General features: G+C 47.4%; 2 protein-coding genes across 4 annotated transcripts in view; one reads left to right on the forward strand and one right to left on the reverse strand.

Moving 5' to 3' along the window:
- Positions 1 to 17,025, reverse strand: part of RECQL5 (RecQ like helicase 5) — a 58,957-nt gene that overhangs the window by 5,689 nt on the left and 36,243 nt on the right. The window contains exons 8-14 of the mRNA XM_024214141.3: positions 8,170 to 8,397; positions 5,837 to 5,936; positions 3,517 to 3,553; positions 2,187 to 2,245; positions 1,942 to 2,015; positions 1,236 to 1,329; positions 562 to 702 (exon numbers count right to left, since the gene is read on the reverse strand). Of these exons, the coding sequence (XP_024069909.2) occupies positions 562 to 702; positions 1,236 to 1,329; positions 1,942 to 2,015; positions 2,187 to 2,245; positions 3,517 to 3,553; positions 5,837 to 5,936; positions 8,170 to 8,397 (733 nt within the window). The remainder of the gene's footprint in view (positions 1 to 561; positions 703 to 1,235; positions 1,330 to 1,941; positions 2,016 to 2,186; positions 2,246 to 3,516; positions 3,554 to 5,836; positions 5,937 to 8,169; positions 8,398 to 17,025) is intronic.
- Positions 15,400 to 17,025, forward strand: part of SMIM5 (small integral membrane protein 5) — a 22,249-nt gene continuing 20,623 nt past the window's right edge. For all 3 annotated transcript variants that reach the window (XM_029912144.1, XM_029912143.1, XM_029912142.1), the window contains exon 1: positions 15,400 to 15,718. The gene's annotated coding sequence lies outside the window, so the exon portion shown is untranslated. The remainder of the gene's footprint in view (positions 15,719 to 17,025) is intronic.

Below are 17,025 nucleotides of genomic sequence, written 5' to 3' on the forward strand. Positions count from 1 at the left end.
CACTCTGCAGCACACTCCTTTCAGGGAGCGCACACTGTCTAAAACCAGAAGCAGACACATCAGAGCAGTCATGGCTGCACAGTAAGGGGGACGGGGGTGGAGGAAAGCTGTAGCCCCAGAATACGGGGACGGGCAATATCCTTGGTTGAGTGATGACAAGTTAGATAGGAGGGGAGCCTCTTTGGCAAAATACAGCCTGAAAAGCAGGAGATCCAGCATGACAAGGGGGTTGAGCTGTCCTCACCACAAGAGCACCATGTGCAGGAGGAGCAGGATGGGAGGGAAATCATTCCACCACAAACACTCAGCCAAAGCTAAGCAACAAACCTTGCAAAGAACCATACCCCAAAACCCATTGTTCACCTTTTCCTCTTTGCCCAGCTTCACCTCAAGCACGTTAGACAGCCTAGCCAAAAACTGCCTGGCCGTTTTCTAGCTCAGGCATTCGGCGTTTTCATACAACCAGCTGGGCAGTGTGATATTTTACACGGCCACAATACTTCCAGGCAATAGGCTTTGCAAGCCCTGTCATCGTTCCGTGCAGCAGCCACCTGTACTCACCGAATAGACTTGCGATGCAGGGAGAAAGCCATCTTCAGCTGAGGGTTCAGACTTCGTCCTGGGGCTGCTGCCGCCACCAGCTCCTGACCCAAATGCTGGATACAGCTCCCCTTCTTTCGAGGCTTTGTTGATCTCCACTACCTTGGGTTGGAAGAGAAGAAGAACATCGCCCAATGGCAGAGTCTTTCCGTCTCCCTCTTCCTCAGCATGCATCGCAATCCTCACTGGCAAAGGGCAGGTCTCCACCAAGGGCTGCTCCTGCCTTATGGCCATGAATTACCCCAGGATGGCTCGAGCCAACTGCCTAGCCCAACTCAGGATATTTCTACCATGTAATGATGGTGCAGCCCCAGGGTGGTTGGGGCAACCCCCCGCCCTTCTTAGTTTTAAGGCTGGGTTGCTCTCCGATGGCTGCAGATGTTTTGACAGATGTTCTGATCAACAGCTGGAATGCAGCCAACAGGGAGGAAGAATCCAGTGAGATAAAAGCTCCTCCTGGAAGGGATACCAGGAAGAAACAGCCTGAGGGAGGTAAGCAGGGCAGAGCGAGAGCTGTAACACATGGCGGGAATGCGCCCCTTGAGTCTAACACGTACCATGCTCGAGGGCTATGGCAGTGGTGACACCAGGGACGGGAGGGAGCAGCGCCAGCTCCCCCCCCGCCAGCTCCTTACCTTCTTTAGCACAGTTGCCTTGTACAAGTTGGACATTTTACTGGTTCTGAAAGCCTCATACTCCATCTCCACGGCGCAGGCGTGAGGGTCTGACCTGCAACACACGCTGCGGTCAGTTCAGGTAGGACACAGCTCTCCACTTGCGAGAGGAGTGCTCATGTTGGTGAAGTGTCTCCCGCAAGGGTCTGGGTTGGGAGAGGGCCGGTGCGGAAGCAGGGCTGGGATTTAAGCCCGAATGTGTAAAAACTGCAGGTGGTGGCCAAGGGGCTGTTTTAGTGTCTGGCAGGGGCACAGCAGATTTACTTCAAAGCATGACTCTCTCCTCGCGCACATTTGGAGATTCTCTGGTTTGTGTGGGTCTGCATGGACTTTGTGTAGTACGCTATCCCCCTCTGGTGGGGCAAAGGGGAACTGCAAGCCCTGGAATCACCATAAAGGGAGCTGGTGGGAACTACCACCCAGGAGGCTCGGAGCACACTCAGAGGGGGCTTGGTGAATCTCCGTGGAGCTGAACTCAGCTGTGGGGCCCAGCAAGGAGATATGAATGGGGATGAAGGGAAGAGCGCTACACGTCAGGCTTCTCTCAGAGCCCCAGAGGTGATTCACTGACAAGGGTGACCATTGCACACAATGATCTTGCTCAGAGCAAGGAGAGCCTGCTATCAGGACCTCTTCTCTCTACCCCTTCCTGTGCCTTGTTTAATACCCATGTCCTGTCGGGGCTGCCTTCTGGTTGCTGCTCAGAGCTTCTACCAACATCTTCAAGCAGTGTTCTCGGGCCTAAAACCAAAGGAGAGAGAGGAGATCCTCTTGCAGGAATGGCATTGCCTTTCTCCCCCACCCCCTGAAGGGACAGGAAGGAGCAGGCAGCACCTCTGGCCAGTCTCAGACAAGAGTTACTAGCAGGGGGGGTGAGAATGCCGCACTGAATTCACGCAGGCCTTTCCTTACCTTGACCGTGAGTTTGGAGATTTTCTGGCTGGCGGCGTCTTTCAGGGGGCACCCTGCATCTACCAGAGAAGTGACGTTTTAAAGAGATGCTCTCCACCCTTCCATTCCTTGCCATGCCACCCCACCACCCTTACCAGGCGGGGTGTTAGTACGGTATCTCTTGGAATTGCCCTCCCACCACGCCACCCACGGGCCATTACAAAGTTCCCCTTGAGCAGGGGGAAGGACAAGTTCAAGAACAGGAGGAAGCTGAGGTGAGATTTCACTGAGGTGGGTACGTCTGTGTCACAAGCACAAGACTTGCTGCTCGTCAAAGAGCTCTCAGTCCCAGCGAGCCCCTTTCAGGGCCTTCAATTCTCAGAAAAGACAACCTCATTCAGGGCGAGATGGGGGGTAGGGGGAGTTGAGCAGAGCAACATATTCTGTAGAGCAGTGGGTCTTAACCAGGGGTACGTGTACTCCGCGGGTACTTAGAGAGCTTCCGGGGGGTACATCAACTCCTCTAGATATTTGCCTAGTTTTACAAGAGGCTACATAAAAAGCACTAGCAAAGTCAGCACAAACTAAAATTTCATAGACAATGACTTGTTTATACTGCTCTATATACTATACACTGAAATGTAAGTACAATATTTATATTCCAATTGATTTATTTTATAATTATATGGTAAAAATGAGAAAGTCAGCTATTGTTCAATAATAGTGTGCTGGGACATTTTTGTGTCTGATTTTGTAAGTTTTTAAGTGAGGTGAAACTTGGGGGTACACAAGACAAATCAGACTCTTGAAAGGGGTACAGTAATCTGGAAAGGTTGAGAGCCACTACTGTAGGGCACCCCTTTGGCCTGTAGCAATAATTCTGCCACTTGACAAAGCTCCAAACAGCACAGGTCAAAACAGCAAAACCTCCCTCAGGTGCTCAGGTTTGACACAGTGGCCAGAACTGGGGTATTTAAACGTGGCACAAAATTAGAGAGGCCGAAAGCCCAGATCAAAAGGTGTTCCTCTGGGGCAGGCTGTATCAGAAAGATGCAATCTACATCTTGACCTGAACAATCTCAGATTTGGGCTTAGACCGACCTCTTCCAGCAAGGAGTTCCACAGCCAGGGACCCACTGCTCTGGTCCTGGTGCCCAACAGTTGGAGTATGGGTGAATTCAGCTGTGTCCTCTTTGTGGAACATCCAGCCACAGGAGAGGATTAAGTTGCATTCTTTGTTATTCCCAGATATTGGTGCTACATAAGGCAACCACAATGTTCTCCTTCCCCATGGAACTCTCTCACTGATCGAGACCATCTGGTAAAACTGTAAAGCAATGGAGAGATCTACCTGGAGGAACAAAGTCATCTTTTTCTGGTTCTTTGCCCTGCAGGAAAAGAGAGAGAGAGACAGATCAAACATTTCCATCATGAGCAACATATATGTAGGACTACAGAGAACACGAGAGACCCTGTATGCCGTTCCAGTCACCTGTTCCAGGAAGGATGATGCCAAAATTCTAAGGGTGCGGGGAAGGCAGCAAAAAGGACAGAAGAGACTGGGGAGCAGGTAAGGGTTGCAATGCAAAGGCCAGAGGGGCTGACTGAGGCCAGTCAAATATTAGATATGTTAAAGCAGACAGGATCCCCTTGACTAGAGTAGGGCAGAGGCCAGCTCGTAAATAACGTCAAGGAGATTTTCTTCACATAAATGGGAAATGGGGATCAAAACCGTGTAGTAAAGGCAGCAATTGGAACAATTCATAGAAACCAGATCAAGCAGCAGCAAGGCACAAGGGTGGATGTAGCAACAGCTACTATTAAGGAGCTGAGGACAACATGGGCACCAGTACTGCAGCAGTGATGCTAGTAGGAAATGCAGTTTAATGGTCAGAGCAGAAGACTAAGGACGTCTACATGAACAATTTGTTTGCAGCAAGCTGGGATGTGAATCTGCTCCACACTAGCCTGTCGCAGACAAACTGTCCACAGGGACCCTGCTGAAATGCATTAGCAGTTCATTAATGTGCTCTGATCTCATCCCATTTCAAAGAGGACTAGATCAAAGCGCATCCGAAGAAGTGGGTTGTAGCCCACGAAAGCTTATGCTCTAATAAATTTGTTAGTCTCTAAGGTGCCACAAGTACTCCTGTTCTTTTTGCTGATACAGACTAACACGGCTGCTACTCTGAAACCATCAATGAACTGTTAATGCGCATCAGCAGGGTCCACACAGCAGGCTAGTGCGGGACAGATTCACACCCCAGCTTGCTGCGAACTAGACGTTCGCATAGACGAGCCCTAGGAGATAGGACTGCTGGATTCGATTTCCAGCACTGCCACTGCTCACTGAGAGACCCTGGGCTAGTCACTTAACCTCTCTGTGCCTTATTACACCATGCTGCAGATGGGTCAGAGTCATGCTTACCTGTCCTCACAGTGGTGGGGTGAGGCTATATTCGTTCGCGTTAAAGCACTGAGATCTGGGGCTGAAAAGCTCCATAGGAGGATGAAGTATTATCATGATGCTAGAGGTTCTGAGGGTTAAATATAGGTGAGTCTACTGGTGGATTTCCGAGTTCATCCCCCTGCTCCAGTAATAGTCATTAATCCCCTGCGGGGAGACGGCTGGGGGCAGGACATGGAGCACCGGAGTTGAGGGAGGGAAGGGGGAAGAATGAGGGGCAGATGGTGCCATTTCCCTGCACTGTTGGTTCTTATCTTGGCAGCCCCTTTTTATCTGTCTGTGCTGGGGTTTATCCTGCAGGGCACAGACGTAGGCTGCTGTACTTTCCACTTCTTCCTGGAGCAGAAATGCAGGCTCCCAGTTTATCAGAGACTTGGTTACATCTATTAAATGTAACAAGCTAGTTCCCCTTATGCCAGTCTCCATTTACAAGAATCCCATCACTCCCCAAGATCCTTCCCCTTTTTCCAAGCAATAAGTTGTAGAGGGACAGGAGCCATCAACAATCTTCATAGCACATCCTCCCTCTACTCTGCCCCTTACCAATGGGGGGGGATCTCCATCTGGAGATCGGTCCAGGGGCCGAGGGCCAGCTGGAGATGCATCCACCATCCAGCCCTCCGCATCCCCAGCCGCTGGAGGAATCCTTAGAGGACTGAGGTTGCGCTAAGTTTTCTGCAGAGGTCACTGTGCACTGTGGAATGTTAATGGAAACATATTTCCAGGAAGCAGGAGGAATAGTCAGGCAGCTCCTGAATCTCAGCAGATGGCTCTGACTTTTGGTGGAGCTCCAAGGTGCATGGGAGATCAGAGGGACTGAAGTGGGGGGTGGAAAACACCCCCAGACAGAATGGCTTCAGGACAAATTAGCTCAGGAAACCGTGGAGAGCTTTCCTCCTCTGAGCACCCCATTCCACAGGAAAACTGGCATGAGAGGATCTGGTCCAGAGTCTGGAGACAAGGCCTGTATATCTGAATTTAGTAAAACTAGAGAGGGCAATGCTAGCTCTCAGATTTACAGACTTCTGGTTTTTCATTTGCCAATATGTCCGTTGGTCACCCAGAGAGGCTTTATCTGTTACACCATTGATTGTCCTGCTGCTAATCACAGGAAGCTGCTGGGTCTGCAGTAGAGGCAGGTACGCTGTACAGAGGCCAAAAGCCAGAAGCCCTCGGATCTCTTAGAGAAGGGATGTCAACTCACTTTACGCAGATTCATCTGCTTTTTGTAGAAGTTGCACCACTCTCGTTTCCGATTTTCCTCACTGGCTTCGTCCCCGCTCCCACGGTTTCCTTCGTCATACCTGGATGAGAAGGCAGGAGAGTCAGGAGAGGGATACAAATTCCTGCAGAGGGAGCAGTAGCTGGTCTAAAGGCCTTAGAAAACCTGAATCATATCAGGAAGGTGTTTTCTAATGGACTTTTATGACCACACCTTAGAGCTCAGTTCTGCCATCCTTACTCAAGTTGAGCAGTACTTCCTCAACTAAGAGTCCACTGAAATCAACAATAGCAAGTACGGTTGGCACAGCTGGGTCCTCAGTGACCACTACAGCTTTGAACAGAAGGTACAGCCAGGCGGCACAAATTCAGTGAAGTAGGTAGCAAGCAGTGCCCTGTGTTAAAGCAATAGCCTTTGGAGTCCTGGGTTCAAATACAGTAACACCTCACTTAATGTCGGCCCGGTTAACGTTGTTTCGTTGTTACGTTGCTGATCAATTAGAGAACAGGCTCGTTTAAAGTTGCTCCCTTATAACGTTGTTTGGCAGCCGCCTGCTTTGTCCACTGCTTGCAGAAAGAGCAGCCAGTTGCAACTAGCTGGTGGGGGCTTGGAACCAGCGTGGACTGGCAGCCCCCCCCCCCATCAGCTCCCCACTCCCCTAAGTTCCCTGTGCTGCAGCCACCCAGCAGGCTATCAATTGCCAGGTAGTTCAGCTGTCCCTCCCCACACTGCCGTGAGCTGCTCCTGCCCTCTGCCTTGGAGCTGCTCCCAGGAGCCTCCTGCTTGCTGTGCAGGGGGGTGGGGGGGGAAAAGAGGGGTGCTAATGTCAGGGTGCCCCCCTCCCCCCACTCCTGTACCACATCTCCGCAGAGCACGGGGGGGACACGACAGGGCTCAGGACAACAGGGCTCAGGACTGAGGGAGCTTCCTGGCAGCAGCTGCTGTCTCAACTTGCTGATCTACTTAAAAAGGCAATGTACTTAGAGTGGAGTCAGCATACTTAAAGGAGCAATGCACGTCTCTCTCACACACACAGTGTGTGTGTCTGTCTCTCTCTGCCATGCTGTCTCCCCTCCCTCCATTCGTGCTGCCTTGTAGAGTGTGACGCTACATTACCAACAATGTGTTAACCTTTGAAGGCTCAGCCGAGTGCTAGTTCATCATTTAGCAGTAAGGCATTCCCTGGGAAATATCCCACCCGCTTCCACCCTCTGACTCCTCCACCTCAACCCAGCTTCACGATCATCACTGCTGTGTACAGTATTAAACTGATTGTTTAAAACTTATAGTGTGTGTGTGTGTGTATATATATATATATATAAAAAAATATATAGTCTTTTGTATGGCGAAATTTTTTCCCCTGGAACCTAACCCCCCCCTTCCCCCCCATTTACATTAAATTCTTATGGGGAAATTGGATTAGCTTAACATCGTTTCGCTTAAAGTCCCATTTTTCAGGAACAAATTACAACATTAAGTGAGGAGTTACTGTATAGCTCAGGGTCACTAGTCATTTGGCCTCATCCTACTGCCAGGGCCAGCTGATGACTAAAGCTACCAATCTGGGTCAACCTGTGGAAGCAGAGGGCTGGAACAGCAGTCAGTGCTGCAGATCATGACAGAGCTGCATAGGTAGAAGTGTGCAGAGACGCTTGCACTGTGTCTGACCGCATGATGGCTGTAGCTCAGCAGTGCTAACAGCCTTTTGCTTTCAAACACAAAATCCCCTTGCAAAATAGGAGTTACACACTGGGGGAAAATTAATAATTAATAATACCACCACCACCATGGCACATGTCTATAGCATCATCATCCAAGTGTGCTAAGCACTATATAGATTTAATCACACTTCTCAACACCCATCTCTGTTTTACAGGTAAGGGGAAACGGAGACGCAGAGGTTAAGCAACTTGCCCTAGGTTAGTGAGTCAGTGCTAGGACTAGAATCCAGGAAAAGTCTGGAGCTAGCCACTTGATTAGTCTCTCTAAAGTCTAGTTCCTCTGTCTCCTAACCCAGATGCAAAATTTAGGCCAATTCCTTGAATCAGCTACATTCTGTGGGACAATCAATTGTTCTAGATCATCTGAGGTCAGCTTCTGGCTCCCAGGGATATGAATCTGATTGAGCCAGCCACAGTGTATGGAAAAAAGTCCCTGGTCTTGAGGCCATAAGTGACAAGAAAACACCACACAGAAATATCTGCTGAAATTAGGAGCAGCTGGGCTGGCAGCAGGGGAGTCCAAAGAGGAGGAGCTCCACCCTCCCCAACAGAATGTGCCGCAGTCTCTGGGAGGCTCAGCAATCAAATCCGAACCTGCTAAAGCCTCCAGAGCCTCTCCTCCCTCCTTCGTATAGCTCTGGGTCATAGGCATCCCGAGAGGAACCTGTGGGTCCAATGCAGGTTCTGCTCCAGCTGTTGCTGCTCAGTTCCAGGGAATCCAGCTGCTTTTTCACTGCTCCTGGGTTCTTGCAGTAATCACAGCACTTGTTACAAGGGGGGGTGACATCTCCAAAGTACTTTGCTATGGCAGCATGGCGACATCTAGGAGACAAGAGAAAGAAGGGAACAGCGACATGCTGATGGGAGAACAATTACTGCAAGGGGGGGAGGTAAAGTACGGGAGGCATGGAAGGGGTGAGAACATTCTGGAAAGATACGTAATACTGCAGATCCAATCTGCAACATGGGGTGGGGTGAAGGAAATCACCATAGCAAGGGCAACATGGGGCTGTCCCAGACTCATCTGTTTTGGACTTTTCAGGAGGGATTTTCAGAAGCTCTCAGTGTTGGCCTAACTCCCACACTGCAGTCAAGGGGAGTTTTATACTGACCTCCATAAGAGCACAGTCCGGCCAACACCGGGCGCTTTTCAATACTCACTTTTTAAGGGCAGTGCCACTGCAAACAGACAGCCATCCCAAACCCCCAGGTTACACACACTGTTACCCCACACCCCAATATGCTGCACAAGCAGAAATTCAGCTGCCCTTACACTATGTGTATGGAGCGCTAAGTGGAAGGGAGAAATAGGCCTATTAGTTTATTCATACTCCAAATACTACTTTGTTCTCAGTTTCGATCAGGGCGATCGCAAAGGCTGCTGAAACAATGGAAGAGCCGGAGACGACATGGCTGTGGACTAGCCAACACCTTACTACCCAGTTTAAGGTAAGTCTGATGGAAAACCCACAAGTTTTACTATTGACTTTTGTCAGAGCAGAGCCAGTCGCACAGAGGGGCCCCTTACACTTGCACTAGTTCTGGTCTCTCGGATAAACATGTTCCATTTGATCAGTTTGGGGTTCTGAGATAAACATGTATTTAGATCAGTTTTGCTGCACTGATTTTGGATAGGTCCATTGATCACACAATGGTGAGCGTCTCGTTTATTTTACGTTACGGAAATCACAGTGGTAATTCAAAGGATGACAGGCTAGTTCTTTTACCCAGCTGGAGCCTCTCAGCACAGGCAGACACTTGCATTAGCGGGGCTTGAGCTAGTGTGCTAAAAATAGCAGTCTGGACGTTGCTGCTCTGGCGAAGACTAGGGCTAGCCACCTGAGTTCAGACCCCGGGGGTCAAGCCTGAGTTGCCACAATGTCCACACTGCTAGTTTTAGCATACTAGCTTGAGCCGAGCTAGCGCAAGTCTGTCTACCTGGGCTGGGATGCACAGTCCCAGCTAGACATACCCCTTCCGGGGGACAAAAGAGATGGCCAAATCTCCACGAGGATTCAACAGGCATGTTAGTGAGCAATGAAAACCAGGCCATCTGCTCAGGCAATATTGCCCAACCAGTTATACTCAACTAGCAACCAGGCATGTGTGGGTGACTAGATTTTCCAGGGCAGACAGTTTAGCTCCTCAAGATGTGTCTATATTACAGTATACAGATATATGCTCAGTCACTACAAGGACAAGAGAACCCCCCACATCCAAAAGCACCCCATGCTTGAACTGGTGAAAGCATCATCTGATTTGGCTAGAGAGGGCGGAACCAGGCAAAAATGATAAATAAAAGAAACAGTATTTTTCAATTCACCGCATACAAGTACTGTAGTGTAATCTCTTTACCGTGAAAGGGCAACTTACAAATGTATATTATTTGTTACATATCTGCACTCAAAAACAAAACAAAGCCTACAAGTCCACGCAGTCCAATCATTAAGACAAACAAGTTTGTTTACATTTACGGGAGATAATGCTGCCCACTTCTTATTTACAATGTCACCAGAAAGCGAGAACAGGCGTTCGCATGGGACTTTTGTAGCTGGCATTGCAAGGTATTTACGTGCCAGATATGCTAAACATTCATAGGCCCCTTCCTGCTTCGGCCACCATTCCAGAGGACATGATTTTATGCTGATGACACTCATTAAAAAAATAATGTGTTAATTAAATTTGTGACTGAACTCCTTGGGGGAGAATGATATGTCTCCGGCTCTATTTTACCCGCATTCTGCCATATATTTCATGTTATAGCAGTCTTGGATGATGACCCAGCACATGTTGTTCATTTTAAGAACACTTTCACTGCAGATTTGACAAAACAAAAAGAAGGTACCAGTGTGAGATTTCTAAAGATAGCTACAGCACTTGACCCAAGGTTTAAGAATCTGAAGTGCCTTCCAAAATCTGAGAGGGAAGGGGGTATGGAGCATGCTTTCAGAAGTCATAAAAGAGCAACACTCTGATGCGGAAACTACAGAACCCAAACCACCATAAAAGAAAATCAACCTTGTGCTGGTGGCATCTGACTCTGATGATGAAAATGAACCTGTGTCGGTCCGCACTGCTTTGGATTGTTATCGAGCAGAACCCATCATCAGCATGGACGCATGAAGGGACATACGAATCTTTAACGCATCTGGCATGTAAATATCTTGCGACATCAGCTACAACAGCGCCATGAGAATGCCTGATGTCGCTTTCAGGTGACATTGTGAACAAGAAGTGGGCAGCATTATCTCTTGCAGATGTAAACAAACTTGTTTGTCTGAGCGATTGGACTGAGTGGACTTGTAGGCTCTAAAGTTTTACATTGTTTTATTTTTTAATGCAGTTTTTTTGTACATAATTCTACATTTGTAAGTTCAACTTTCATGATAAAGAGATTGCACTACAGTACTTGTATGAGATGAATTGAAAAATACTATTTATTTTGATTTTTTACAGTGCAAATATTTGTGATAAAAAATAAATATAAAGTGAGCACTGTACACTTTGTATTCTATGTTATAATTGAAATCAATATATTTGAAAATGTAGAAAACATCCAAAAATATTTAAATAAATAGTATTCTACTATTGTTTAACAGTGTGATTAATCGTGCGATCACTTTTTTGTAATCGTGCGATCACTTTTTTGTAATCGCTTGACAGCCCTAATTTTATCACAAAGGAGTAACATATTAAGCTACACATTTTTAATAAGAAAAACAGGAATGGAACATTAGAACATGGGTACAACATAGATGTTGGAACCTTAATTTTTGTGATCCTGCATTTAATTTATTTGTTGTTCATAGAGGGCTGGAGGAAATCCAGATCTATCTGACTTCCAGAGCTCGCATGCCCTCCCATAAGCTACTCAAGACCTATTTGCAGGGCTTTCAAGTATCAACAGCAGGGTTTCAAGTTCCTTAAAAGCAAACAGCGCTCACTTAGGATACATCTACACTACAGTTGACAGCCTGCTTCGAGCTAGCACACTAAAATTAGTAGGGTAGCTGGGGGTAGCATGGGCAGTGACTCAGGCTAGACACCCAAGTACAAATCCGCCTGGATCCCCTAGGTACGTACTCAAGTGGCTAGCCTATGTTGCTGCCCATGCTACCCCAGCTACACAGCTATTTTTAGTGCATTCGCTTGAACAGAGCTAGCGTGTGTCTGTCTATTCTGCTAGGACAATGGTTCTCAAACTTTTGTACTGGTGACCCCTTTCACATAGCAAGCCTCTGAGTGCGACCCCCCCCCTTATAAATTAAAAACATTTTTGTATATTTAACACCATTATAAATACTGGAGGCAAAGCGGGGTTTGGGGTGGAGGCTGACAGCTTGCGACCCCTCGTGTAATAACCTCCTGACCCCCAGTTTGAGAACCCCTGCGCTAGGAAGCACGCTCCCAGCTGCAGTGCAGACCTGCCCTTAGCTAGCTGGGAAGCAGTGACTAAGCGAAGTGCAGACAGACATTTTCTCAAGACACAATTTTCAAATAGCCATAACTTTGTTAAATCAAGCAGACACCAGTCCTCAGTGAGGACTACATTTTTGCTACTTTTCTCATAGACCTGCTTTTGCTAAATCTATAAAAGTGTGATTGGGATTTTTTTAGAACAGGGAACATTTTCTCAAGCGCCTCACTTTCCCACACATCAACGACAGCTGCAGGGATTTTACTCAAAATCTTACGTGTTTTTTGTACTAGCATCCTGCTTACGAGCTTGAGTCACGGACCAGGACCCCACTGTGCTAGGTGCTGTACAAACACAGAACAAAAAGGACGCTCCCTGCCCCAGTGAGCATACAATTGAAGTACTTTAGTTCTTTTCTCCCCTCTCACACATGCACCACTTCTCTCTACTAAAGCCAGGCCATGGAAATGGATTAATGGCTAGCTGCTTATTATTGATTTGCATATAGCATCTGATGTATTGTGTCTAGCACATTTTGGACACATACAATATAATGATGATGATTAATTTATTTACGCAGCACTTGGGAAACAGAGAGAAAAGCGTATTTCAGATGCATGGCTTGCTTTTGAATATCTAGCCCTTGGTGCCAAGTCTCATCTTAAGGTTGTAACTCCCCCAAACAGTTGACAACATTGGACCAAGTTCTGCTGTCAGTTACAAAGATGCAACTCCAGTGAACTTACTTCACAGGGCATCTGTGTAGCACAGCCGACTTGGGCTTGGCCTCTAACAGGCTCTGCAACTAAAACAACACAAATTTAAAAGACGACTATTCTATTATTAAAGAGTTGGGCGGGACCATTTTCTCTTCTCTACCAAAAGCACTCCAGCGGGCTTGGCAGCTTCAGCAGCAAAATGGTCACAGAGGGAAAAGAGGAAAAGAAGTATTTCCTCCATTAGAAACTACCTTTTAAAGGCAGGTCTGAATGGTGACATCTACAAACAGGTGCATGGAAAGGGGGCGGGGGCCGGGGGTTAAGACTGGATTCCTGGCCAGAAGATGGCAAGGAATCCAGCAGAATATCTGTTGGCTCCAGGCATTTCAAGCAGACTCTGTTAGAAGTCCATAATGACTGCCTATTCATTAACTCTCTTGCAGCCCAGGGGTTTTGATTTACCAAGCAGAAAACACAGCCAAGAGCTGGTGAAGAAACCTAAAGCAACAGGCTCCAAACAAGCTCAGTGCGAGCGTGTGTGCTGAAGTCAGAAGGAACACACTACTACCCAGGTAAGGGGATCGAGACAGTGAATTAATTGTACTATGAACCCAGGTCACTGAAAGCTGAATAGGGGCTACTACAAAGATGGCTTTCTATCCCCCTGCAAAGCAGCAATGACTCATTCTGGTCCTGAATTCAGAGAAAGAGGTCTTTCACAACCAGGGAAAAAAGGGAGAGACATTTGAGTCTCTCCCGCTACCCTTCCAAAAGAACGGCAGGGTGCTGCAGGTCCTGCCACTGCAGCACCATTACAGAAATGTCAAAGGACTTCTGTGAGTCAGTTCTTTGTTTCTCAAAGAGAGATAAAAGTGAAGGCATTATTCGCTCATTAGTCCGACACACACCACTCCTCTTGGAGTTAAGAGTGAAGCACATAATGGCTGGTCATGTCTCCCTCCTTCCCCTCAGAGCTTTAGTGACAGGGTTAGGAGGGAGGGGAAGATGTTTGCATGTACATTTAACCCCCTAATACCAACAAACAAGATTTTGCCCTGGAATGCTGCAGCAAAGAACGGAGGAGCTCTGAAGCCACTGGTGTCCTGTTAACAGCCAAAACCTTAATGCTTCAGATGAAGGCAAAACAAATAAAATACAATAACTCCGCTACTTTACAAACACATTGGTAATTGAGTGGTTCACAAAATTGAAGAGTTCATTAAACTAAACATCTCAATTGCAGCAGGTACAGTGCATAAGTTGCAGTATGATGTACTGTACCACTTTCTTCTTCAAACCACTGCAAACATTTCCAATGCACTGAAGGAATCAGAGTGTGAAGGAATGACGACTTGTTCTTCAGAGACATCACTTGTGTTATGTGATCTGTTCCCATGGCTGCGAAGCAGGGTTTGTATAACTGGTTGTTCATAAGATTGGTGTTTGTAAAAAAAAAAAAAAAAAAAAATCGAGGTTCTACTGTACCTAGCTAGTTGTGCAACGATCTACATGGTGGGATAGCCTTCCTCTGCCCCACAAGCAGTTCATTTATGCCTTGAAGCATGAGACTTGGTTATACCCATTATCTCAGATTACATTGTCACAAGTGTCCTGAAGTTATCCAGCCCTTTAAAAATCCAGCCATAGTATTTGTCTCTCTCCCTGCAGCAGCGAGTTCCACAGGTTGACTCTGACAATTTTTTCTAAATGTAGTCACCTTTCATTTCACTGAGAAACCCCCTTGATTTTGTGTTAAGGGACAGAAAGAAAAGCAAACACTGATAAATTTCAGTAACATGATGCGAAATGTTAGTGAAACCCTATCACTGCAGACAAGATGATAACGAGGATGTTCATCAGAGTTCAGTGCCCTGCCTCTCCTTTCTTTATGCCATCTGCTTTTGTCCAGTGAAGAATGTTTCAGCCCCTTATCTCCAACCAGAGAGGGAAGATAAAATACCAGGGAAAGTTGCATTTATCTTAGCATAGCTACTACGTGTCTCTGAAAAGATATTGCATCTCCAGTGAGATACACTAGGGAGGGACGCCAGGTCTGCTGAATAGGGATCCCAACCATTTGGGAGGGGAGGTCCTCTTGAATGGAGCAAACCACCAAGACAACTCAGGAATTAGTTAATAAAAAACAATTGTTCAGCTAGTTGCCAATTGCGGGGGCGGGGGGGGGGGGGGGAAAAGGCAACTTATTGGGACCCACCAAGACAGAGGAAACAATGTATCAGTGGCAAGTAAGCCTCAACACTCCTTTGAGGCAGGTAGGTATTATTGCCCCCAGTATACAGAAGGGTAAATTGAGGCATCAAGAAGTTAAATGACTTGGCCAAAGTCACACGGAGATACGTAGCAGAGCCAAGAAGATAACACAAGGCTCCTGCCTCCGAGTACCCCATCCTAACCACAAGATCATCCTTCTTTCCTCTTCTTTTCTAAAGGAAATGGCATTGTCATTTCATCCCCTTTATTCCCAGCTTCTTCAGAGAACACAAGAGAACAGTGCATTCCCCATTGGGAGCCAGCAGGAAACTGGACAGCATAAAGAAAGTTAATTGCTTTAACATGCAACCGAACTATTGAAAGGAAATCAATATGACCCCAACCCAGACTACTCCAGCAAAAGCCGTCATTAATCGGAACAAAGACGAGACCTAGCTGGCAGGAAGATACATAGGACGTTTCCAACAAGTGTTGGCACCGTGGGCTCCGCTCTAGACCGTTAGTACCAGTTGCCAGGCTCTGCTTGTGCTCACTTCTCGCCTCCCTCCCCAGCACACATGTAATCCGAAACCTCACATCTCCAGAACGACCAACAACAAAAAATAAGAGCTTGGGCAGAGACAGCAGCTGGCTGTCAGCAGCAGAGTGGAGAGGAGCCAAGCGAGGAAAGAACCCCAAGCCAGAGAGGGGCAGGATGGGGGGAGAGAGACGTGAAGTTTAAGAAGACAGAAAAACAACAACCGGAGGTGGAGGACAGTCCTGCGGCACTGTTGGGGTAAGGCTGGGTTGTTGCCTGGGTTAATTTCCACCACAGCATCTCAATAGCAGGAGGATTCAGCTAGTCAGCAGTAGCTCAAGCTTTTGTATCTGTTTGCATGGCAAATTGTGCTCAGCCATTGAACAGGGTTTGCTAGCCGGAATTTGGTTGCAAAGGACACTGGGGGGTGGGGGGGGGGAGGGTGGTGAGAGCCAAAAGCTTTGAGGAGTCAGGAAAGCTGTGCTACAACAACAGAGTTTAACGAAAGCAGCTACTGCTCACTCTTATCACATGCATCAGGTTTGAAGCAGAAGGGAGTAAGTTTTAGCTGATTAGTGACCGTTTAAGGGCTGTATCTTGTGCTCACTTCTTCACTGGAGTTACATGGGGTGCATGTCAGTGCAGAACTTGGCCCTACCCATGAGCAGGATCTGCCACAGGGCATTCTTTGCAGAGGTGTTTTCATGTGTGAGTACTTCGTTTAGCCAGCAGCTTTGGTGACTCCTTGCTCAGTCAGAGCTACCGACTTTGGCAAGCGTATGTCAAACCACAGCAAGCTCCAGCCAGGGAATTTTACCTAAAAGAGCTCCCAGCTGGTGCTGAGTTTTATCCCCTAAACCCTGAAGCAAGCAGAACACTCAGAAAACAAAACCCATTCAGAGAAACCAGCTTACGGTGCAAATTAATATAAACGTTGTGCCCAGTGGAAATAAAGGGGAAGCTTTTACACAGCTTCCAAATGGAGATCAGCAATGGGAGCAGGAGCAGATTCTGGTCTGCTGTCCAAAACAGCACCAGAAACCCACAGCTCTGGCAGAGAACACCACGTCTCTCAGCCCATGTCCTACTGAACATGAGGCTGTGGGGTCTGAGCACATTTTGATCAACACGGGAGGGAAATGAAACAGAGGAGAAAGAGTCCCAAGTGCACAAGAATAACCTCGAGCCAGCCTTGCTTCTAGCTACCAAAGCTCCCTCCCACCCCTTTCCTTCACTCACCATTTCTCACTGCCAAAGATGTAACCCCATGAGCCCCTCTGTTTTCTCCATCTGAAGCCAATTATTTCTCAATGCTGTTTGGAAGATTTTGTAACTCTTTGCATTGAGCTGACAAATGGTGTGTTCTCCAGAGGAAGCTCAAAGTTCAGCTGTTTACAAACAAGCAGAGAGAGAGAGAGAGCGAGAGAGAGAGAGAAAGCCAGTTCTCCCCACATGTTGCACAGATAGAGGAATGTGAAGGATCAAGTACTTTCAGCCTCTCCTTCCATTTCCCGTTGGATCCTGCTTATTTGGAAAGGGTGGTGCATCTTACCACTCGCCTGTCA

This window comes from Terrapene carolina, unplaced genomic scaffold (assembly GCF_002925995.2).
Source record: "Terrapene carolina triunguis isolate 2854851 unplaced genomic scaffold, T_m_triunguis-2.0 Scaffold192, whole genome shotgun sequence".
Taxonomy (NCBI): Eukaryota; Metazoa; Chordata; order Testudines; family Emydidae; genus Terrapene; species Terrapene triunguis.